At 48.4% G+C, this 23,191-nt stretch overlaps 5 protein-coding genes across 7 annotated transcripts; 2 read left to right on the plus strand and 3 right to left on the minus strand.

The window, feature by feature from the left end:
* Positions 1-679: 679 nt before the first annotated feature.
* LOC102721822 (BTB/POZ domain-containing protein SR1IP1) lies at positions 680-4,102 on the minus strand. Its single transcript, XM_040522572.1, has 5 exons — positions 3,743-4,102; positions 3,280-3,349; positions 2,550-3,170; positions 1,911-2,465; positions 680-1,804 (listed from the first exon to the last, which is right to left on the minus strand). Exons 1-5 carry the CDS (start codon positions 3,796-3,798, stop codon positions 1,247-1,249), a joined length of 1,860 nt encoding a protein of 619 aa, XP_040378506.1. The 5' UTR covers positions 3,799-4,102; the 3' UTR covers positions 680-1,246.
* A 2,092-nt stretch (positions 4,103-6,194) lies between these two features.
* On the plus strand, positions 6,195-8,558 carry LOC102713057 (probable E3 ubiquitin-protein ligase RHY1A). The gene is made up of 2 exons (XM_040522816.1): positions 6,195-6,559; positions 7,547-8,558. Exons 1-2 carry the CDS (start codon positions 6,323-6,325, stop codon positions 8,129-8,131), a joined length of 822 nt encoding a protein of 273 aa, XP_040378750.1. The 5' UTR covers positions 6,195-6,322; the 3' UTR covers positions 8,132-8,558.
* A 20-nt stretch (positions 8,559-8,578) lies between these two features.
* LOC102722103 (disease resistance protein RPS5-like) lies at positions 8,579-11,756 on the minus strand. Its single transcript, XM_040522815.1, has one exon. The coding sequence runs from the start codon at positions 11,754-11,756 to the stop codon at positions 8,832-8,834; it is 2,925 nt and encodes a 974-aa protein (XP_040378749.1). The 3' UTR covers positions 8,579-8,831.
* A 4,327-nt stretch (positions 11,757-16,083) lies between these two features.
* Positions 16,084-18,847, plus strand: LOC121053859 (disease resistance protein RPS2-like). Its single transcript, XM_040522074.1, has one exon. It carries the CDS (start codon positions 16,084-16,086, stop codon positions 18,811-18,813), a length of 2,730 nt encoding a protein of 909 aa, XP_040378008.1. The 3' UTR covers positions 18,814-18,847.
* LOC102722662 lies at positions 18,496-22,519 on the minus strand. 3 transcript variants are annotated; one of them, XR_005811358.1, is made up of 6 exons: positions 22,245-22,516; positions 21,993-22,137; positions 20,871-21,518; positions 20,582-20,765; positions 19,849-20,179; positions 18,496-18,789 (listed from the first exon to the last, which is right to left on the minus strand). XR_005811358.1 is itself a non-coding variant. In XM_040522076.1 (5 exons), exons 1-5 carry the CDS (start codon positions 22,319-22,321, stop codon positions 20,151-20,153), a joined length of 1,083 nt encoding a protein of 360 aa, XP_040378010.1. In that variant the 5' UTR covers positions 22,322-22,516; the 3' UTR covers positions 19,351-20,150. The 3 variants fall into 3 exon arrangements, 2 of the variants coding, with proteins under 2 accessions (XP_040378010.1, XP_040378009.1); XM_040522076.1 differs by lacking the exon at positions 18,496-18,789 and having other exon boundaries at positions 19,351-20,179; XM_040522075.1 differs by lacking the exons at positions 18,496-18,789; positions 19,849-20,179 and having other exon boundaries at positions 20,410-20,765; positions 22,245-22,519.
* Between the last annotated feature and the right edge of the window lie 672 nt (positions 22,520-23,191).

The raw sequence follows: 23,191 nt of genomic DNA on the forward strand, positions 1-23,191 counted from the left end.
GTACCGCTTATTGCAAGTACAGCAAATTAATTCTGACTGTGAATCATATAGCCTCGGCACAACTACATAACAAGGTTTGTGCCTAATTTCCATCGTTACAATTCTGTTGAGATGATTCTGAAATACAAATAACCACATAAATTGGTGAACATTCCGATGTCGGCTGACATTCTTGTGTGCAATGCCCATCCATGGTCACTCAAGAGCTCTGCAGCGGCCAGGACCATTCCTAGAATGTAGTTCTTTTAGCACACGGGTGAATGTTGATCCGTTGCTTCATGTCATCTAAACAGTCATTAAAATATATTAAAAAATTGATAAGATAGATTAATATGAGTTATATCATTCTACAAACATGCAAGTTTAAATTCAACTTCTAAAATAACAAAAATAATTGTAAATGGGCATATACTATTTTTTTGGCTACAACTTATAAAGGTTGAATTTAAACTTGCATATTTGTGAAGTGATATAATTCAATCTATGTAGTCAAATTTTTTTATATTTTTATGACTATTTATATGACATACAAACACACGGCTGAACATCCATAGTGCGCTTAAAACAATTTTCACCATTTCCTAGTAGAGCCGTAGATGGCACTCTCCTGGTCTCCATCGGATGTTCTTTCGTATCCTCGCTTTCTTGTTCTTTTCCTCAATATATGTCTGTATATGCTACGAAATGCCCAAAGTCCTGGTCAGGTCATGTTCTAGATGTCAGTTATCACTTGTAAGTAGCTGGGAGAGATGAGATGCATTCCTGGCCATGAAAACATCATCGTTATCGTCCGGGGAGAGACATGATAATGCCGCGATTTCATTCGCGTCGTTACCCGGACAAGCTAGCACTTCACTGGTTGGGACATCTCATCTTCTTGAAATGAAAAGAAGACATCTTGAAAAATTACCGTTTATACTTCAGTGGCTGAGAACGACTTCCATCATACCAGTTGCTAATCCGTAACAAAACTTGACACTGATGAGACTTCAAAACTATATACAGTGATGCTTCTCTGTAGGGATCTCTGACATAGTTTGTAGAGGCAAATTGCAGCACAAACGATACAGCTACAATGCTACATGCTGAAATACTACACTACTTGGAGTAATGCTGCCTCCATATTACCATGCTTATTTATTTATGTTCATGAAAATGTTGCTAATTAGTGATCATGAAAATTCACAAAGCAACCACAATGGAGACACCAGCCATGAATATGATCACTTGATCAAGCGTTGGCTGGTCAAGAAATGGAGTGCCTCCGATCCTTGGGCGGCTTCGTCCGAACCCTGCCGCCACCCAGCAGGTCCGATCGCAAGAACGGGTTGAGCCGCCCGAGCTTCTTGGACATGCTGTTCATGAACCCGCTGCTGCCGCCGGCGCCCGGCTTCTTCGGCAGCGGTGGCCTGCCGGACGGCGGGAGTCCTCCTCCTGGCCCGAACGACGCTGACGGGTCTCTCAGGCGCATCTTCATTCGGAGCAGCTCCATCCTCAGCTCGTCGTTCTCGCGCTGCAGCCGGGACACCTCGTCCGGCACGCTCGGCCGGTGCCGGCCGGTGAAGCTCGGCGTCGGCCTGTACGACAGCGCCGGCGACTCGCCCCCGGCGTACGACGGCGCGGCGCTCGGCGGCTGCGACGGCGCACGGAGGCGCCGCTGCTCGTGGTACAGCACCTGCACCACCGTCTGCATCGGCAGGCGGTCGTTCTGCGCCGCGTGCGCGCACGCCTCCCGCGACAGCTTCTGGCAGTCCATCGCCCTGCACACCTTCTTCCTTTCGCTCTCAATCAAATTCGGATGCGCCTATCGAATCAATCCAACAGAGCAATCAAGAAACATTTCGTGAGCTAATTAACGAAAGGAATTAGCCATTTTTTTTACGCGATCGATTTTAATGGCAGCTTCTAACCTTCAAGTAGATGTCGATGGCGCGGTACATGCCATCCTCGTTAAACCTGGCGCGCTCCGGGATGAGCTCGGCGAGGGCGGTGAACTTGTCAATGGACAGGTTCTCGTCGGAGGCAATCTCGGCGAGGTAGCTCTCCATGAGCCGGCCGACCTGGGCGACGTCGCTGTGCGGCGGCGACGCCGCCGAGCTGAAGTCGTCGTCCGTGTTGTAGTCCAGCCGTGGCGCCGTCTCGCTCTCTTGGTCGAGGTAGCCGGTCAGGATCCTCTGCACGGCGTCGATGTCGTACGCGGTGGTGCCGGCGTCGGGCGAGGAGGACGGGATGAGGAGGTCGTCGATCACTGCCTGGCCGAGCTGCGCCGCCATACGCTTCTCGAGGTCGAGCCGGCACGCCAGCGTTGTGTCGAGGTGGATCGCCGCGCGGAGCAGCATCGACAGGAAGCTCACCGACATGGTGTTGTTCTCCCTCGGCAGCAGGCTCACGATCGTCTCGAGAACCACCCGCTTCTCGTGCTCCTGCCTCGCGCCCATCTTCTTCCCGTCCCTCCCCTGCATGTCCTGCACCACCGGCCGAGATCGCCGTGGTCAGATTATCCAAGAAACGACCGTCCATTACCGGCGACGAGCGAGCTCAAGACTCACCAGCCGTCGCAGAGACTTCTGGGCGTAGAGCATGATCAGTGTTCCCATGGCGATGCCCTTGAACCCTCTCGCCTTCATCGCTATCATGACTCGCTGGAACGTGTCGATCCGCAGCGCCGTCAGCTCGTCGGCGCACCAGTCGTCGACCTCCCTCGACATGGCCGCGCTCACGCCGTTGTAGCCGCCGCCGCCGCCGCCGGGGGTCCCCAGAGACATGCTGAACTGGCTGTGACCACCGCAGACGATGGACGCGACGGCATCGATGCACCTGCCGATCAGCCGCGCCTTCTCGGACGCCGGGAGGAGCTCCTCGGCCTTGCGGAGCACGGTGACCGCGCCCTCGAGGCTCGCCAGCGCCACCTCCTCCAGATAGGCCTCCGTCCTGCCGACCAGGTTGCGCGGCTTGCACTCCTCGGTCATCTCGAGGTGCTCGGCGGCGCAGCGCAGCATGGCGACGTTGTCCACCGCGATCTCGAAGTTGACGCCGTAGCAGAACTTGATGACGAGCTCGAACGCCTTCGTGCCACCGGGCATGCCCGTGATCTCGAGGTGTGTCACCTTGCTGCCGCCGACTCCTGTCACCTGCTTCTTTATGTAGCCACACCTGGATGCCAATGGAAGCTGCAGGAACGAACAATCACAGACAATTTTTCGTTTGCTCGTCTCTAGCTAGAAGCCTAAAGCACAGAGTGAAAACCGAAAAAAAAAATTAGTGGTTGATATGAATCACCTTGTGCAGGTTGAAGGCTGCATCGTCAACTTTGATGGTAATATCGCTTGGTAATTCTTGCGAAAGTATCCTGTAGCAATTGTGTGAAAGATTTGTTCAGAAAGCGCTAACTTATATAGTTCAGTTACACCGTTAGAGTATTGTGATTTGTGACTCCGCACTTAAAGGCAGGATACTACCAAGCGAAAGTATCCTCTGTTGAGCCATTGAAAATTTTTAAGCTGTTCAGTTTGAAGCAGCACGGTTTATTCACTGTCACAACTAACCGACGTGCAAGTGAAGGAAAAACGCACAGACAAAATCACAGCTCACCATGCCAAACAAGTGAACTACACATCCAACAACAAGAAGAACAAGAAGAGCAAAAGAAGAACGACGAATTCATTCATCATAGCAGGAAGCAAAAGTTCATCAGGGAGGGAGGTGAGGAGGACGAACGAACTGACGCCGGGCACCAACGTACCAGTCGCCGGTTCGCTTCATCGCGGGCGAAAATAACCGAGCCTCAGCCTGCATCATCCCTGGCGCTCTCTCTCCTCCTCCTCCTCCTCCTCCTCTTCTTCCCTCACACAGAGAGAGAGAGAGAGAGAGAGAGAGAGAGCGAAGTGACGAACAGCCACAAAGCTGTTGCGCTCTCTCTCTCTCTGACCCAACATATTCTCACCTTTATCCCCGCCAACGCACGTCGCCGTCGGCCGGGGGAAATCACGGGGGAGCGGAGCGAGTGAAGGAGGTGCGGCACCTCCGGATTGAGCCGCGCTCGCCATTGGACTTCGAGAGGCCGTCCGGGCGGCTGGAAGTCACACGTTGGAAGTTTGGCGCGCACCGGCGCTTGTGGATGGATGGATGGAAATGCGGGGTGGAGTGTGAAGACGGCTTCTGCTTGCTGCCCCCGCGGCCCCGGATGCCCACTTGCGCTTTTTCCGCTCATCCGCTGTCGTTTTTTTGAGGGTTTTCACGTCAAAATTCTGTCGACGTGAGCTGCGCCGATGAACCATGGGCCTATACGAGGTGGGCTGCGTCTTAGAATAGAAGGGATGCGGCCCACTGGGAGATCGTTCATCTTCAGGATTACGATCATGCCCACTGGGAAGTTGCCACGGCAGTGCTTCCTGTCACGTCAGTCGTGGCGACGTGTCAAGTCAAATCTATCACGCTGATATTTTTTTTTACCATGGCAGGAGGGTCCCGTGGCTAAAAAAATTTATAATTTAAAAATATTTTTCTTTGAGGTATAATGATAAATTTTATTTATTAAAATGTTCAAAAAATAATAAAAAATTTCCCTCTCCACACGTGGGATGAGATCCTATCCCTTAGCATTCTAAGTAAAGAAAGCGTAATTAAGTTTTTGTATATCTAAAGTCCATTTCTATCCAGAACTTTGCTTATACACATTTTTTCATCTATTACTGTAAAACCAATTATTTCACCTTGGAATCTAATTTGAACAAATAAAATACGGTAGATATTTGTTAGTGGTTTTGTTTGAAATGAATGTGATTTCCTGCCCGCACTTGTTTTGCTGGTGCAAATGTCATAATTAGATTCATATCCATAAATTTTACAGAAATGATGATCATTTGATTAATAAAAATACTGCCATCTCAATCAAAACTAAAAAATGGTTTAGGTTGTTAATGATCTGGTTTCAAATAGTTAGAGATGTCCCCTGAAAAAAAGTTAGATGAAAAATAACCAAATTTTGTATTTTTAGGTTGAAAAATGAACTTTGATCAGAAACTTAAGTCTTTTAGAAAAGCTTTTACCATTAGTAATTACTGAGATATGTAAACATAGTTATTTTAGATGTTGACGACAGAGAAAACGCTCTCTTTTGATGAAAACGTTTTAGGTATAATACTCCCTCAATTGAAAATAATTTTGATGAATGGTTATTTAGTTTTTTCTATCTTAGGATGAGGAGAGTACTTTATCAATACATTATTCTCTTCATAATCTGAATGCTAATATTTTGATTTACAAACGTTTATATGGTGTTCATCTAAAAAATATTAAGCATAAAAATTATGCTCTCCTCAACCGAAATCTAAAAATAAATAACTTGTATTAGTAACAAGTATTCTTGTCCCAAATTTAGGACACACGTGAGCTAATTTTAGGCATACGTAAATATTAGGAATGCTTTTAAAAATCTGTTGGAGATATATTTTCTTGCTCAATTTCCAAATTTTAATTTTAGGATCAATTTTAAACATCTCTTGAAGATGCTCTTGCATAATATAGAAATTGTTATATTTTAAAACGGAGAAAACAACCGAGAGTGATATGCTTGTTCGAAATATTCTAGATAATACCGAAATGAGGATCGGCAGTTCGGCACCCTATTCCTTAGTACCTATACTAGAGCTAGTATACTAGCTCCTCCGTTTCATAATGTAAATGTTTGACTTTTTTACTTGTAATGCTTGCCTATTTGTCTTATTTAAAAAATTATGAAAATATCATTTATTTTGCCTGTGACTTATCATTTTCTATATTAGTACTAAATTTTTAAATAAAACGTTTGATCAAACGTTGCAAAAAAAAATCAAACATCTTACGATTTCACTATTTTTATCATTTTGGTTGAGAGTGTGGCCAAAATTTTAAAATTTAAATATTAATAAATTTTAAAATATCTAATTAAAAATATCAGGACAATCTATATATATTAGTCCTTAAGAACACTTTAATAAAACCAAATATTTATTTTTTTTATATATTTTAATTTAAAAAGTATAGTCAAAAATAAATTTAGAACTCTATCATTATCCAAAACAGAAAATATCATAAAAGAAGGGGTACTGTATAATGCATCAATATTGTTTATGTTTGGATGTGCCCTAGCCCCTAGGTGCACAAAAAACTACTGGTATCAGGAAATTAATTAATTAAGCGCGAAATAGGAAGGAACGACGAAAAAGGGGAAGAGCAAGCAAGCGAGCGGAGACCAACCAAATCTTTGTCCGTTCTCTCGCCGCGTCGAGGAGGAGAGGAGCTCGCACCGCCAGCGCCACCGCGCGCGCCTCACCCCGGCCCCATGACGAGCGCTTCCGAGCTGTTCACCGCCCGCCGCGCCCGCGCGGTCCGCCTCTCCGACCCCGACCCCGAACCGGATCCGCCCGCCGACGCGCTCCGTGACCTGCAAGGCATCGCCGCCGATCGCCGCGGCCGCCGCCGGGGGTGTCGCCCGCGCCGCCAGCTCGACGCCGCCGGGGACGCGCGCCAGCACCTGCACACCGGGGCCCCGCCCTCGCGCCGCCGTGCGTCGTACACCGTGAGAAAGCACACCCCCGCGCCTCATCCTCTCTAGATTATTGTTTTTATTTAGTGTTTTATTTTGTGTGTGTGGATGTGATTAGGTCGAAATGATTCCTTGTGTTAGCTCACACTAAAAAATATTGAAGGATAAGGGCTTGGTGTTTGGGGTTGCTCGCAACCCCGATTGAGGCTTGGGTGCCTTAGGTTAGGTTTTCCTCGCCTAGTTGATGATGAAATGAGGACACTTGCTGGTGAGGCTAGCGTATTCTGTTCCATTTTTTTTTGTTACTGTGCGTACTCATCAACATTATCTCGGCTAGTAGTACTGGTTCTTGCACAAAGTACTGAAATCAAACTTGATCATGTTTGTTGTTGTTGTTGTTCTTGTTGTTGTTGTTGTTGTTGTTGTTGTTGTTGTTGTTGTGTGTGTGTGGAAACTTGATCATGTTGTTGGTCTATTTAGGTATTTAACTAAGGTGTTCTGCTGCTATTCACTTGTAAATCCTTACGGTCAGTCAAGGCGTAATGAACTAGTGATCATACCTTGCAGGTTTCTCCAGCAGTGCATTCAAGAATTTGTTGGAACTTGGAAGACTTGATCTTTGTTAAAAACATTAAATTGAGGGAGGCTCTTCTTTTCTTTTCCATAGAAAGTATAATGGATCAAAATGGTGTCATGGTGCCTTATCTTTCTTCACCCACTGCTAACTTGGATGTATGTTTGGAATATTGGCTACGCATATTAGAATGTCAATGCTCCTCACAAACCTGTGCATTTAGACTTGCGTTGTTTTTTTTTTTCCTTTTGTGCTAAAGTTCCATTTGAAATGCTTATTATGAATTGTAATTGCTGATTGTTAAATTAAGATGTATGCTTCATGGCAGAATTTATTACTCTGTGCCATTCTGATATATTTATCTCAATTAAGAAAACATAGATATATATTGACATATGTTTGTTGTGAATTAAATGAGGATCATTGGTCTCTTTTGTTTTCTACAGGATCGTGTCTTATCATACATAGACAATAGCAACATTGGGGATTATGCAGCTAGGAGGAACCGACTTGATAGGCTGATGTTCAGAACAAATGAGCGGCTTCCAGGTGCTGTACTGCAAGCACAAGCACGTGTTCTAGAGAGACTGAGAGGCATTTCTATTGGTTCATCTGTGTCAAGGCCATCTATCACATTGGATGAATTTTCAGCTACTGACGTGTTTAGGATCATTGACTTTGGGAATAGGGAAGCCCCATATGATGCAAATAGGCCCAGCTCATCATTGGCCCATCCAAGTAGCGAGTCGGATGAAGAAGTTTCATCCATTGGCACCAGTTCCTTGAAAAAGTCACGTGGGCTTAGCAAGGCAGCGTTCCTTCGGCTACAAATAGAAATTTTTGAGGCAAGCAAGGATGACAACAGGGAGGCATCACCAGAATGCTCGATTTGCCTTGATGGATTCTATGATGGAGATGAGCTGATAAAGCTGCGCTGTGGACACAGGTTTCACTCTAATTGCTTGGAGCCGTGGGTACGGAAATGTGCTGATTGCCCGTATTGTCGAACAAACATACAGTCAAGGTCCTGATGACAAACCTTAGTTCTGTGTTGCCACTTTCATTAAAACTGTAATTATCAGGCAACATGTAATGTTGTGATTCAGTGCTGTGTTCATGCCCGCCACTCGGAGTTGTATGACATCACTCTGTTAAATATCATTTTTGGCACTGGAGGCTAAGAATTGTGTGCAATGACTGATAGTATATAGTAGCACTTCTTGCTGTAAGTCCTATGAGAAACTGACATAACCAATGTTGCTTCTGTTGGTATGAATTGCCGAGTATGCTTCGAAACCCTGTTGCAGGGCAGCAGCATGAGCTTTATTATATTTTACTGGGTTATCTGGATTGCAAGTAACAGAACCCAGAACAAGAAGAATAACTAGACCTTTATTATTTTACTATAGCTTATCTGGTGTGCTTTCTGAGTAATGTTCTAGTTATTCTTCTTGTTCTCTTTTTTTCTTTTTTTTTTTCTGGGGAGGAGTATTGTAGTTCAATTCTGTGTTCATGTTTTCAGCTGGTCTGCTATGGGCCTATGACCGTTCGTTCTTTCACATTGGATTTCTGCTACCTGATTCCTTTTGTGCCCTGGAATCCTGGATGATCGAGCATGAATGTCTTTGGAATCTTGACATTCACCTACTAATAATTTGTAGTACAACATTTCTAAAAAGTACTGTAATCACTATCATGTTCTTATGAATGACCTGTTTTTCTAATTTTTGGTCAGGAATGGTTCTTGAAGTAGGGGAAGAGCGCATCTTTGATGCCATCATCCTCCCACTCTAGCTGCTGCCACCACTCGTCACTACCCTGGATCTCCCGCAGCTTCAGTGGCCGCACGCCGTCCAGTCGCCGCAGTGCGTAGCAATGGCCGACCTCGAGGATCTCGAGCGCCGGGAAGCTGGCCGCCGGGACGCCCCGGCACAAGCACCCAAGGCTCCGCATCCCATGGACCGCAAGAGTCCTCAAGCAAGGGAACGTCGGCGCCCTCCGGTCCGCCGCGGCTTCGCCGCCGCCGTCGACGATCGCCACCATGTTGTGGCAGTAGTGCAGCTCCAGATATTCCAGCACCGGGAGGTGCAGTACCCAGTTGGCGTTCTTGAGCTCGAAGCAGTTGAGGATGTTGATCCGCCGGAGCGCCGGGAAGACATGAGCGGCCGTCGTATGGTGGAACCTGACCGTCTCGAGGTGACGGAGCCGCAGGAGACGGAGCCTCTCCAGCTTCGGCAGGCGGTAGGCTCTGCACAGATCGTCGTCGGAGTTGGCTCCGGCGGCGTCCACGACGATGTCCTTTACGCCGGCGCAACTCCGGATGGCGAGGTGCTGCAGAGTCTCGAGCATGTCAAGGCCTCCTAGCACGTCGGACAGCGTGGAGGGGAGCAGGTTGAGCGACGCCGGGCCGGCCATGTCCTTCAGGCACAACCGCCTTGTCGAGACGTTGGCGAAGCTGGAGAGCTTCCGAAGCGCCGCGACGCTGCTGACATTGATGCCGAGGAACTTGATGGACGCGTTTCTTGATTCAAGTTCATCGAGGCTCGCATCGGCGGCGGCGGAGTCTTCGCCGCCCTCGCCGGCGTCGTCGGCGTTCAGCCTCCACCCGGTGTACTTGCTGGCGTAGACGTCGAGGACCTTCAGCTTCTGGAGTCCCAGGATGACGCCCCTTGGGATGCTGTCGAGCATGTTCGTGTCGCTCAGGAGCAGGTGCTCGAGCTGCGTGAGGTGCACCAGATCAGGCGGCAGAGCGTTGATGTAGGTGCCCGCCGCGTTGAGGTACCGGAGGCCGACGAGAGAGCCGATCTCGCCGGGAAGAGACATGATGATGGTGTCGGAGAGATCCAGGTACGTGAGTGCCGGCACGCACCGGAGGAAGCTCCCGGGGATGGCGTGCAGCGACGTGTTCGTCTGCAGCATCAACACCCTGACGCCGGGGCGAGCGGGGAGCCGCGCCGGGAGCTCCTCGATGAGGTTCTTCATGAGCGAGACGCGCTCGGTCGAGCCCGCCGGCGAGAGGCGCCACTGCTCGGTCAGCTTGGACGCGGTCCTGATGCCGGCGCCGGCGCGCACCAGCCACTTGTTCCTCGTGGCGCCGCACCCGGAGGCGATCCAGATGGACATGTCGCGTATCATGTCGTGCATCCTGATGCCCTGAGTGTCGCCGCCGTCGCCGCCGGACTCGAGAAGGCGGACGTCCTTCAGAGCGGTGATGATCCGCGTGGCCGTCTCGACGTCGTCGTCGACGCTGCCGGAGCCGGCGATGAGGCCGAGCCCGAGCCAGCACTCGACCAGCTTCTCCCTCTCGATCGGGCTATCCTCAGGCCAGAGGCAGCATGTCAGGAAGCACTCCTGCATCACGGTGGTCGGGAGGTAGTCGTAGCTGAGCTTGAGCACGCGCAGCATGCCGGAGTTCTCCTCCTCCATCCCGGTGATCTCATGGAGGTGCGCGTCTCTCAGCTTGTCGATGGCGTGCCGCCACAGCTCCGGGTCGGTCTTGGTGGAGAGAGCCTTGCCGATGGTGATGAGCGCGAGCGGCAGCCCACGGCACTCGCCGGCGACCTCCCTGGCGAGCCCGGCGATCGCCGCGTGGGACGCGATCGTCGCGGCCGTGGCGTTCATCTCGAATAGCGTCCACGCGTCGTCCTGCTTGAGGCACTCCACGTTGACAACCCGATCGGCCTTCATCCTGCCGCAGACGACCTCCGACCTCGTCGTCAGTACAACCTTCCGCCGCCGTTCGCTGCCGGCGCCGTCTGGATAAGGAACGCCGATGAGCTTGAGATCGAAGCATTCCCACAGGTCGTCGAGTAGAATCAGGAAACTCGTGTTCTTCAGGTGCTCCGCGATCGGCAGAGCACGTTGCTCCAAGTCGGCGTCGGAGTGCTCGTCGGGGAGGTTCGCCAATGGCAACCCAAGCTTGTTCGCCACGTCGTTCTGGAGCCGCTCGATGCTGCATTCTTTCGAGGCCACCGCCCAGATGACGTGGTCGAACTTCTTGCTGCTCGCCGGCGACTGCCGCGCGGGAAGGAAGCAGTTGTTGATGGCGCGGAGGAGGGTGGTCTTGCCCACCCCTCCCATGCCGCAGACGCCGATGACCCCCACGGCGTCGTCGGTGATGTAGCCGAGCGCCTCCTTGAGGTAGTCGTCCGTCCCGACGGCGCCCGCGGGCGCCGGCGCCGGCGCCGCCTGGTGCGTGGTGGCGGGGAAGCTGCCGGCTCCGCGCCGCGCGGCGCCGATCCCGTCCCGCTCTTGCACGAGCAGCTGCGCCTGCCGGAGCGCGCGCGCCGCGCGCTTGCCGATGCGGTAGCGCGCGACGAGGCGGAGGCGGGGCAGCGACAGCGCGGCGTAGTCCGCCACGACGGCGTCCCCCTGCTTCACGGCGACACGGGCGCGCCCCAGCCAGTTCACCGCCTCCTCGGTGCACCCCAGGCGGCGCAGCCGGTCGGCGCCCCCGTCTTCGCCGTCGTCGGCGCCCGCCACGGCCACGATAGCGCCGTGGACGCTGCTTCGCTGGGCGGCTAGCTGGCCGACGGTCTCCTCCAGGCGGCGGACGTTCTTCACCACGTCGAGCATGTTGTCCAGTTCACTCCACAAGTGGATCGTGCAGCAGGTGGACGTGCTGCCGACGTCTTGTTGGTAGGCCGGAGCGTCCATGTTACCCTCGCCGCCGGCAATGGCGTCTGGTCATGGTCGGGGCAGTCAGGTTGGGTTGGCAGCGATCGCAGTGCGGACTAGATCGAGCTTGCACTGGATATAGCCATATAATCTTGTACTACCCTCGTTATTCCGCTTACGTTTATACTTATAAATCAAAATTTGAATATCTAACTTTAAATTTTAAGTTGACTTTAATTTTTTATCATATACTATATCATGTAGCCTTTGTTTTTAGATCGTTAAAAACATACATATAAAATTTTTATTTATTAGATTATTTTTGTTTGTAAATACGTTCTTTCGTTTTTTTTCTTAAAAAGACAAATCAATGAACTTGTTACTTGTATGATATATGAATTGTGGTGCCTGATTGATAAAATTTCACAATGTTTGATTGCCTGTTAAAAAATAGAATTAGTGAATTTCTTGGAAGTAAACAGAAGATATTGAACATGTGCGAGCAGTTGGATTGACCCAGTAGTCAGACTAGTCACCAACTAATATTAATAGCAAATCCAAAGTTTAAAATATGCAGAGGTTCTCAAATACTTGTCCTTTTGCAAAAATGAACTCGCAAGTCGCAACTACTTTAGGATGGCGTGTGAGTTGTGACAGTTTGACTGACAGGAACAGCTTAATGGTTCTTTTTCCTTTGGCTAACAATCAGGCTTGACCTGAATAAACAGAGTCAACCATAATCACCGTGTGAGGATAGGATTTATAGGCGCATTATGAAAGCTGACCATGATATATACTTCCTTTGCTTTTCTTTATTTCACATCGTTAATTTTTAATCGATTGTTTGTCTTATTTTATTTAAGCTTATATATATATATATATATATCAACATAACTATTTAAATGATATGAAAGTAACATGAGTACATCCTGTTGAGAGTTTAAACCCATTCCCACAAAATCAGCAGTCAATACTATGGGTGGACGGGTGGTAGTGATGGTTCACAAAACCGTGATTATCGCGATAATAGCACGTATCGTCAAGATAGGGTAAAGGGTTTTGTCGATACGGTGTCACAAATATCGTTCTAGTTCAATTTTTTTGAAAAAATTTAGTAGAAAAATCCAAAACAATCATGGTGATAGTTATATTTATCCTAAGTTTAGTGGTGAAGAAAATTTTCTAAAACAAGACATAAATCAATTAAACAAAAGGTTAAAAGGTGAGGAAAAAATTAAAATCTCACTGTTCCTGAGGCCCAATGCGGAGAAATTTAAAATTATCGCGATAATCGTAGTAAACCATGTGATAATAGTAGAAAACCGTATGATTATTGTGATCGAAACCATGATTATCATTGTATTCAAAATCACACGATAATTATACCAAACTGCGCGATTATCGTGATCGAAGCCGTGATTATTGTCGTCTTCGAAATCGCCACTGTGATGATTTGTTTTTTTTTGAATTTTGAGTTTTAAATTCGTATGATTTTTTAACGATGATAATCACGATTATCATCAATTATCGTCGCTCCGCCTAGGACCGGTTTTAATCCCCTCCGTGGTAAATGAAACCCTGGTGGTAGTGCACTGCAACACTATAAGCTACAGAAAATATAATGAAGCACAGTTACGGCTGTATACGGAGAACAAAAGGGAAACACATAGTAGTCCATTTCTTGGTCTGTTCTTCTGAGAGACTGCGCCGCTGCACCAGAGCATATTCCGGTTCGCTAAGGAACACAACCTTGTCAAGTGTCAACTGCTTTTGCCCATTCCGGTACACAAAGCACGACCTAACGTTGAGTCTTAGTTAGACTGGTTCTTGCTGATTACTCGCTTCTGTTGTGGATAACGACACGATAAAAGACAGTACGAAGAAAAAAATCAGGACAGGAAGATCCAACTTGTTGAGGATATGCTACTGAATTAAAAAAAAAATCCTGGGTTTGCGGTACCGTAACCTATATTATTTCTTTTTATGTACATGCTTTTCAAAAGGTTTTTATACAGAAAGAGAAGATATATTTTTTATTTTATATTTGTTAACTTTATAGTTTACAGTTTTACACCATTAAATAAGATAATATTTTATCTTTGTCGACCAAAAAGAACATAACCCTAAGATTTGTTCTCTCTTATTGTTGTTAGTTTTACTTGCAAGAACATAACCCTAAGATTTGTTCTCTCTTATTGTTGTTAGTTTTACTTGCAAGAACATAACCCTCAGATTTGTTCTCTCTTATTGTTGTTAGTTTTACTTGCTTCTATGTATATATTTTCTGAACTACTAAAAGGTATATTTTAAAAAAAAGATTCACAATCTCACATTCGTATAGTTCATCTTTCATCATTTATCACCAAAAGAACACAATAAGTCCCCACCTCAAGGAATCTTCTGAATAATAGAAATCGAACTTCGCTAAGACTCATCTTTTTTGTTTAGAAGCATAAGCAAAACCACATATAACAACTCGAAAATAATTTTGGTTAAAAATTTTATATACATATCTTAGCTGTGTAAAAACAAAGGATGAAAAATAAACTATAATAAAAAACATCGAAATCAACTCTAAATTTATGTTTTAAAATTTAAAATTCTGCTTATAACTATAAACTCAAACGAAAAAGATGCATCCTAAGACTTGGCTGTCAGATGCTTCTGTATAAATTCGCTCTTTCAAGTCCAGTCATTCTGGAAAATAAAAAGATTGATCAATGAATTGTTGGAAGTGCCTATATTAAATATGGGTGTGAACCAGAGGGGTCTATCTATTTACTACGTGACTACAAGAAGATACACGAGCAAACCGGGTTCCCATTATAAGTTTATAACCGCTGACTTCTCCGGACTTCTTGAGCGAAGCTTCTCCATCTTTTACTAGATCTGGTCCATCAAGAAGAAATTAAAAAAAAGTCCTAGAATCAATTTAACATAAGAATACATGAATTAGAACCTCTCGAAGGGGTAGAAACGGGCCCTAGGATTTTCTTTACCTCCCTTAAGAGGTATTGGAGTGATTGAAATGACATATTTGTAAACAATAAATAATAAATTTTGAATAAAATTTTTATATTTGTGTTCTTAGTGATCTTAAATTATTTTCCAGCGTTGGTTTTAAATCGTTAAAAATACATATAGAAAAGTTTTTTTATCATAAATTATTTTTCGTTTGCAAATATACGATTTATTTTTTCCCAAAAAACCAAACAATCCACCTGCCCCATTCACGATATGTTGATAACCTCCTTTCACAAAGTTAATTAGCTGGTTGGTTACCAAAAATAACCAAAAGAAAATGTTTCGTCTGTACTTAGTGCAGAATGAACTCTCTAAAACTCGGAATGCTTGTGAACTGAGAGAAGCTCAAACCTCTCCAAGTAACAAAGCAACATGTTCAAGTACAAGCTCATGTTCTTGCACCATAGTAGCACTAGCACGGAAAGTACTCGCGAGTACTTTGAATTTGACCGCCTCCAATTATAACTAAAATAACGTAGACTACTAGTCCAGCATTTGCTGTACACATCTTCACTGGAACAGCTAAAATCCATTTTAAAGTTTCAGAGCGTCTTAACAAATGGTGTGCACTGTGCAGCAGTGCAGCACACCCGAATGGGCTTGATGACGAGGAGTTTTTGCAGTAAGACTGAAGTTGAGACTTTGACCCGTTGCAAGTTGCAGCTCTTGCCTTACGTTAGAAATTCGTAGCAATTCCAAAGGAATGGTTAAGGTGAATACAACTGCACAAACACTCACAAAGAGGAATTTTCCTCTGCAATTGCCTGTTACTATTTCTTTCCTGGTTCATTTTAAACGTGGGAATTTCTCACGAACAAAATTCTCCAATCCAACAGTTCAATGTAAGAACAGGCCTGAATTGAGTAACTGGACCAATCTTTCATCACTAATACTCAAATTTTCCACGCTTGTAAACTGTGTATGCTGTCAGACAGCTAGTAAGAGAAGGAACTCAAAACCAACCACTAAATCCACATATAATCTGATGCTGACCCACTGATGGTGATGCTTGTAACATATAATATGTTTCTTGTTTTCTTAAGCTAGTTATTGTCATTCTATTACACTCATCTCTATTATTATATCGCTATCCGCAAAGTCTCCGTTGTCCTGAAGTCCACCCTTGAGGCTTTAAGAAAAGCAAGCTGCAAGTGTTGGCATATCAATTCCAGGGAAGTTTTTTTTTTTGGTAGTTGTTAGCATGGCAAGTTTGAAAAATAGCAATCAATTTCAGTTGAATTCCAGTGTAAACTTCTTGAAACGTTAGTGTGCATGGTCAGTTGGTCACAAGACCAAGATCACTAGTCACTGGAGTAAAATAGTAACAGAGCAAGAAGCTAGCATGGCAGAGCTGGTGCCGCAGGTTGTCGGCGCCGTGAGCCGCAGCATCGCGGACCGCCTGCTCGCCGACATTGACCTCGCCAGCAGCGCCGGCACGAACGTCGAGGACGTGACGGACGCGATCACACGGCTGACGTCGATACGGACCGACCTCGAGGCCTCCATGAGGCGCCTGCCGCAGCGGCGGCGGCCCGAGGAGGTCAGGGACTGGCTGTCGCGGGTGGACGGCGCCGAGAAGCGGGTGGCCAAGCTCCGGCGGGACTACCAACGCCGGTGCTGCTCCTGCGGCTGCGGCGGCGGCGGCGGGGCCTTCTCCCTCAACGTGTTCGCGAGCTACGCCATCAGCCGGCGCGCCTGCCACGAGCGCCACCGCCTCGCCGCGCTGGCGGGGGAGTGCGACAGGGTGAGGAGCCTCGTCGCCGGGGCGCCCCGGCCGTCGTCCGGCGGCGCGAAGGCCGTGCCCTCCACGGTGGTCGGCATGGAGGGGTACCTCGAGGAGGCCCTGGCGTGCCTCGACGGCCGCGACGCCGGCGTCGTGGCCATCTGCGGCATGGCTGGCGTCGGCAAGAGCACGCTGCTCCGCCGCATCAACAACGTGTTCGTCCAGGACCCCGACAGGAGGGACGAGTTCGACTACGTCATATGGCTCGACGCGCCGAGGGACTGCGCCATTGGCAAGCTGCAGGACGCCATGGCTGACCGGCTTGGCCTGTCCGCGCTGCCGGACGGCGGCGTGCTCGACCACCGTGCGCGTCCAATCTTCGAAATCCTGAGAGACGCCAGCTTCTTGCTGCTGCTCGACGGCCTAACGAAGCCTGTCTACCTGGCGGACATCGGAGTCCCGCACCTCGTGCACGACGATCGCCGGAGGCAGAAGGTCGCCATGACAGCCAGGACGAAGGGAGTCTGCGGCAGGATGAGCTCGTCGCAAAGGATTGACATGCAATGCCTGGACAGTCACCATTCGTGGACTCTGTTCAGAGCTGTCGCCCGGGACGAGACGATCAACGCCGACCCAAGGATACCGGAGTTGGCGAAGGAGGTTGCCGGGAGGTGCGGCGGCTTGCCGCTTGCACTCACCGCCGTCGGCGGCGCCATGAGGTGCAGGAAGCACCCACAGGAGTGGGTGAGCACGGTGAGCGCTCTCAGGAACCTGGAGCTCGACAAGATCCCCGGGATGGACACCGGCGAGAAGCCGGCAGCCATGCTGCGGGTGCTGCAAGAGAGCTACGAAGATCTGCGTCATCCCGTGCTCCAGGAATGCTCCATCGCCACGTCCCTGTGGCCCGAGGACCACGCCATTGACAAGAACGAGCTCGTCGAGTGCTGGATCGGCCTCGGGTTGGTGGGCGAGTCGCTGCCGATGGACGAGGCGGTGCGCACGGGTCTCGCCGTCGTCAACGAGCTCGAGGAGGCCAACCTGCTGCTGCCCGGCGACGCCGCCGGCGAAGTGAAGCTGCACGGTGTAACGAGAGCCGTGGCGCTGTGGATCGCTCGCGACCTCGGCAGGGCGCCGAACAGATGGGTAGTGCACACCGGCGGCGTCTCCCTCCGGTCGAGGCAGAAGCTCGCGGAGTTCTTCGAGCGCGCGCGCGGCGCGGAGCGGGTGTCCGCCATGCGCAGCTCGGTCGAGCTCCTGCGGCCAATGCCACCGTCGTCCCCGTGCCGGAGCCTCTCCGTCCTCATGCTGCAGCACAACGCGGCGCTCCGCGACATCCCCGGCGGCTTCCTGCTCGGCGTGCCGGCGCTCACGTACCTCGACGCCTCCTTCACCGCCGTCCGCGAGGTGCCCCCGGAGATCGACGCGCTGTCCTCGCTGCGTTACCTCAACCTGTCGTCAACGCCGCTCGAGTCCGTGCCGCCGGAGCTGGGGAAGCTGGGGCAGCTCAGGCAACTTCTGCTCCGGCACACGGCGCACCTCTCGATGATCCCCGCCGGCGTGCTGCGTGGGTTGCCGAGCCTGGACGTGCTCGACGTGTGCCCGAGCCGGTACACCGAGTGGTGCGGCGCGGGAGGAGGAGCAAGCCTGGACGAGGTGAGGTCGAGCTCGGCGTTCCTCCGGTCTCTCGGGATCGCCGTCGCCACTCTCGCCGGTCTACGCACGCTGCGCGGCCTGGACAACGTGCGCACGCGGCGGCTGCTCGTGACGCGGGTGGCGGCGACGGCGCCGTCCGTCACGCTGCGCCCCTCCGCGCTGAGCTTGCTCGAGACCCTGCACGAGCTCACCGTCGCCAACTGCTCCGGCCTGCAGGAGCTGGAGATCGCCGGCGACGACGATGGAACGCGTAGGAGCACATGGTGGCGCCTCCCGGAGCTCAGGAAGCTCGAGATCGACGAGCTCCACGAGCTGAGGACCGTACGGTGGACGCGGACGGACGTCGGAGCGTTCTTGCCGGCGCTCCGGTGGGTGAAGATATCGCGTTGCAACATGCTGAGGAGCGTGAGCTGGGTGGTGCAGCTGCCATGCCTGGAGCACCTCGAGCTGAGCCATTGCTCGGAGATGGTTCACGTCGTAGACGACGCTGAGGAGGAGGAGCGGCAGAAGGGGGAGCTCCCGGAGGCGCGCACGTTCCGCTGCCTGAGGATGCTGCTGCTGGTGGAGCTTCCGGTGATGAGCAGTATTAGCGGCGGCGCGGCGACGAGCTTCCCTCGGCTGGAGACCCTGCAGATTGCCGGCTGCAACAGCCTCGGAGAGCTGCCTGTTGAGCTGCACAAAAAACTGAAGATTTGAGTTGAAAATATTTTCATCCCTCGGATAGATATCCAATCTTTCTTTCACATAACCTAAATAATTACCAAAAGATTATAAGATAAATTAATACAAGATATATCACTCCACAAACATGCAAGTTTATATTCAATCCTACAAGTTATAACAAACACGTACAATAGTTCCAGTTTAATTTGTTTTTTATAACTTGCAGGAGTCAAATATAAATGTGAATGTTTGTGAAGTAATATATCTCATATTATTCTATTTTATCAAAAAAAAAATTATATTATTTGATGACTATTTAGATGATATATAAGAACGGGATGAAAATCCATCTCCAGATTTGAGATTATGTTGAGTCTGTTGAGGAAGCTGTGAATCTGGACACTGTTTCCCTACCATCTTAAGGCAAAGCTGAGGAACATACTTAATTTGTCTAAGGTTGCCACAATATTTTAGCTAAGCTGACTAAGGTTTGGCTAATAAAAATGAAGTTACACTTTAGCTAACGTGTGACAAGTTTACCACACTTTATTGTATTATTGACATGTGGGTCCTATATATTAAAAAGGAAATCTTGTCATAAGTATGGCACAAACCAAACACACACCTAACATGGTCAAATTTGGCTAACTTAAGATGTAGCAAGCTTAGACAAGTTATGGTAACCAACCAAACAACCCCATAAATATCCACCATAAATATTCACCAGAAGTTTCAAATATCACAATACATCTATGGCTATCTAGAAAGGAGTGGACGCCCCAAAAGGACTCACTGCCTGTACAGTAAAATTTCTCGTCCAGGTTGACTTGATCTGAAATTAGCCGTTGCAAAATCAATAGGAGCCAATGGTAGCTCCTGTAATAGCCTATCTAACGAAATGGAGAACTGCAAAACTCTAATTCCAGTGCCCAAACAAACAGGACGCCCGGGCAAACTACTGATTCTGTTGCGATTATTCTGTCATCTTGCACGGTTCACTTCAGAACCTATTCCTATGGAACCAACTATGACGGTTCAGGTGAAATATAATTCCGAAAGGAAATTTACCATTTCTTCCAACTTTCCAAAGCAGGCCCTTACACTGTTCCACATGTCAAGTGGCCATGGTCAGGATCAAGACCTTGAGGTTCATCATTATCATACAGGCAACGGACCGCACACTGCATTTGCCAGCGATATAATGGTGCAGCACGCATCCATACAGTCAGTGCGACAGGTTCCTCCAGTTTGATCATTCTTCATGCCGCAGCCGCCAGTTGAACACCAGTAGTAACATACAGGCAAATGGTAGCACCTCGCAAGCTGCTCATCTCATGAGGCTTCTAAGGAAATCATCGGCTCATAAAAAGTCACCAAATTTTCTTGAATACACACATGACTGCAAAGTATAATAAATTGTAAGGTATAACAGGACAAATGAAAAGCTGTAGAATATGTAACCGAAAGCTGGGAAAATTGACTAGATTATCCAGGATTGTTAGTGTTAATTTAAAGTTACAATGACATGCACACGATAAAACAATTGCACCAACTGACGAATGCATGAGCAAGTGAAAAATTAAAAAAAAAAAGCAATATGGCAGCATTTGTATCAAAATTAATTTGGAGATAGGTTTGGATAAGTGCAACAAGACCTTCAAAGCATTAAATATTTACTAAACCACGCTTTAAATGTGTACCTCAGTAACTAGAACAATGTCAGTTGACAGGCTGGTCACTCAAAGATCACAACTGAAAATGAAAATGAAATAGCAGCACATATAACAACTAATGAACTTACATATTAAGAGAACAGCAGCTGCTAACACAATTAATTGAACAGGGTGCCCATATCGAATTTGATATTGCGACCTCTGCAATCGTCTATGCAGGGCTCCAAGCCAACCATAAAGTTTCTTATTGCATATACTCCCATCGCAAGTACTTGCGCAACTCTTGCTTCTTTCAAAGCATCCATCTGATCCCTACAGAAGGAATGGTTTTACAGTATTAAAGAACTAGAATATCTTCTCGAACGAAAACATTATTGGACAATGAGTGTTTGCATCGTTCAAGGATGCCATCTGTACCTGAGCCATCTGAGAACTCAGAGGGATTGTTTCTTCCACATCTTGTTGGTCAACAGCTGCCCATTTCACAGATCCACCCTTTTTCTTCGTCCTAGGCTTAGACTGCAAGGCACTCGTCAGTGCACAAGTTTTCACTATCTTCAACAAAGGTTCTTGGTGTTGTCCATCATATGATAGATCAGCAGCACTCTCGCACTCATTTGGAGATAACATAGTCCATGACCCAATATCAGCATGGGCACTAGCAGCCCTTCTGTGCCCACGACGCATTTCTTCCTTTGCTCTTGCTGAACTCAACTCTGCAGAGCCAGATTCCTTGGAGCTGTCAGCTGACATATCCTTTTTCACCATTGCTGCATTGTTGCCAACTTCAATATCACCAACAGATGGAAGTGTAACTACTTTGTCTTGCTGTTGAAAAGAGCTTGCAGATAGGAAGGCTGCAAGATCAATCCGTTCATCCTCATCCAAATCAATCCACCTTAGGGCCCCTCTTCCCTCTGACACATTGGATTCTTTCAAGTTGTTCTCAACCTCAAGTATGCGATAACCAATTGCCGCAACGAAGTCATCACGCCGTGCTTTTGTATCCTTTCCAGAACAGAAAAACTTGTCATTTGATCTAATCGCCCGCTCCAATTCATCAAGCTAAAATCAGAAGACATAAAACACAACTATTAGACACCTTGCCCAACAATCTTCAATATAAAATCTCTGAAATTGAAAAATAGCACATTTTGGGACAATGTTGCTCCTCAAATAGCACCTTAAACGACAAAATCAACATAAATGCTGGTTTTCTATATTTTTCTCATGTACCACAGTTCGTAAGCGAAAATATCAACATAACAAAACAAAAATGATAAAATCAAGCGGCACGCATTAGTGGCTCATCGACAAGAAAGGTGGCTCGTCGACAAGAAAGGAAACCATACCACGTTATAGATGGTTTCCTGCTCTAAGCAGTGAATTGTATTTGGGGCTGTCCTAATAATTTAGCGACAAGGCATTCACCATTCACCATTCACCAACCAGAGATCAACACGATCGGGCCCCGCCCCGGCACGGCACAAATTAAGAAGTTATACAGCAGCGAAATGGATATCGAGAGCAACAAATCACCTGCCACTTGGCGGTCCCGAGCGCAGTGTGCAGCTCCCGGCGCAGCTCGCCGGCGGGGAGCCCTCCTCCTCCGCCGACGGCAGCAGCCGCCTCCGAATCACCCCCGCTCCTACCCTGCACCCATATCCTGTACACCGACTCCATGCTAGTACAGAAACACGCCAAGAATCATCTTCAGATCCAAAAACCAACCCAAGAGAAGGGAAAAAAAAAATCCACGGAATGGGCCAATGTGGGGGACGGGCAACGCACCGGTCGGCGGATTGCTGCACCTCCTCGGCGGCGGGGAAGAAGGGGTCCTTCTCCCAGCGGTCGAACGACGTCGCCATCGCGAGGAGGGAGCGCGCGGGAGGGGGAGCCGAGGCCGGAAGGGGAAAACGCAACGGGAATGGCGAGACCCCCCCTCCCTCACGTCGAGGGGGCTCGCTGTTTCGCTTCCGCTCGCCGCTGCCTATTATTAACTCTCTCTCTCGGCGAAATGGCGCTCGCCTTCTCGCGCTCGGCGCTAGGCACGCACAGGCAGCTAGGAGGAGGATGTGTGCTTCCCCGGTTTCTCTGAAAGACGCTTGTGCTTTCTCGCAGCAGCTGATCCGATCGCACCAGGATTTGCGTTGCGCTTGCGCGCGCGTGGCAGCTGCCAACTCGACTGCACGAGAAAAAAAATAGTACTTCGTTTCGATGAATTTTATGGGCGATCTCGGCATGCTGTAACACGGGTGGTGGGAGGGTGCTGTCGCATCGTGATTACGACGGTCATCACGTCGTCCTTCGCTGGCTTGAGCCGCCTGTTGTCTTCAAATATATATAAGATATCGTGATAATACAATAATAAATCTATATATATATATAATATATTTATTGAGAAATATAATATAAGATGAAGAGAGTATTGATTAATGGTCGCCCTGTCGTTTTATCCTGTGCTGTAGCTTTTATCCGTTATTTATTCCAGGGAAAGGTTTAGTTATTGTTTAGCTTTTCACACAGTTGCTGAACTGCGGATATCTTCTAACCTCAAGATGTGCATCTCCACGAGCACATGCGCCTGCAGAAATGCAGGACCGCCAATCGCGCTAATGCATTATATTGACTCGTTGGTGCATACTGCCAGTGTATCGTATAGGTGATGAACTGATGACAGTTTGGGCCTTTGGCTTTCTGGTAAACAACAGAATGAAAATATTTTGATCATTACTACA

This window comes from Oryza brachyantha, chromosome 3, assembly GCF_000231095.2.
Source record: "Oryza brachyantha chromosome 3, ObraRS2, whole genome shotgun sequence".
In the NCBI taxonomy this organism is placed as follows: domain Eukaryota; kingdom Viridiplantae; phylum Streptophyta; class Magnoliopsida; order Poales; family Poaceae; genus Oryza; species Oryza brachyantha.

Coding starts and splice junctions, on each gene's coding strand:
- LOC102713057 (XM_040522816.1), top strand. CDS start 6,323: ATGACGAGCGCTTCCGAGCTGTTCACCGCCCGCCGCGCCCGCGCGGTC. Junction 6,560..7,546: donor GCCGCCGTGCGTCGTACACC/GTGAGAAAGCAC, acceptor TGTTTTCTACAG/GATCGTGTCTTATCATACAT.
- LOC102722103 (XM_040522815.1), bottom strand. CDS start 11,756: ATGGACGCTCCGGCCTACCAACAAGACGTCGGCAGCACGTCCACCTGC.
- LOC121053859 (XM_040522074.1), top strand. CDS start 16,084: ATGGCAGAGCTGGTGCCGCAGGTTGTCGGCGCCGTGAGCCGCAGCATC.
- LOC102721822 (XM_040522572.1), bottom strand. CDS start 3,798: ATGATGCAGGCTGAGGCTCGGTTATTTTCGCCCGCGATGAAGCGAACC. Junction 3,350..3,742: donor ATGAAGCGAACCGGCGACTG/GTACGTTGGTGC, acceptor CAATTGCTACAG/GATACTTTCGCAAGAATTAC. Junction 1,805..1,910: donor CCATCGACATCTACTTGAAG/GTTAGAAGCTGC, acceptor TTGATTCGATAG/GCGCATCCGAATTTGATTGA.
- LOC102722662 (XM_040522075.1), bottom strand. CDS start 22,321: ATGGCGACGTCGTTCGACCGCTGGGAGAAGGACCCCTTCTTCCCCGCC. Junction 21,519..21,992: donor TCGGGACCGCCAAGTGGCAG/GTGATTTGTTGC, acceptor TTCTGATTTTAG/CTTGATGAATTGGAGCGGGC. Junction 20,766..20,870: donor TGAGTTCTCAGATGGCTCAG/GTACAGATGGCA, acceptor TTCCTTCTGTAG/GGATCAGATGGATGCTTTGA.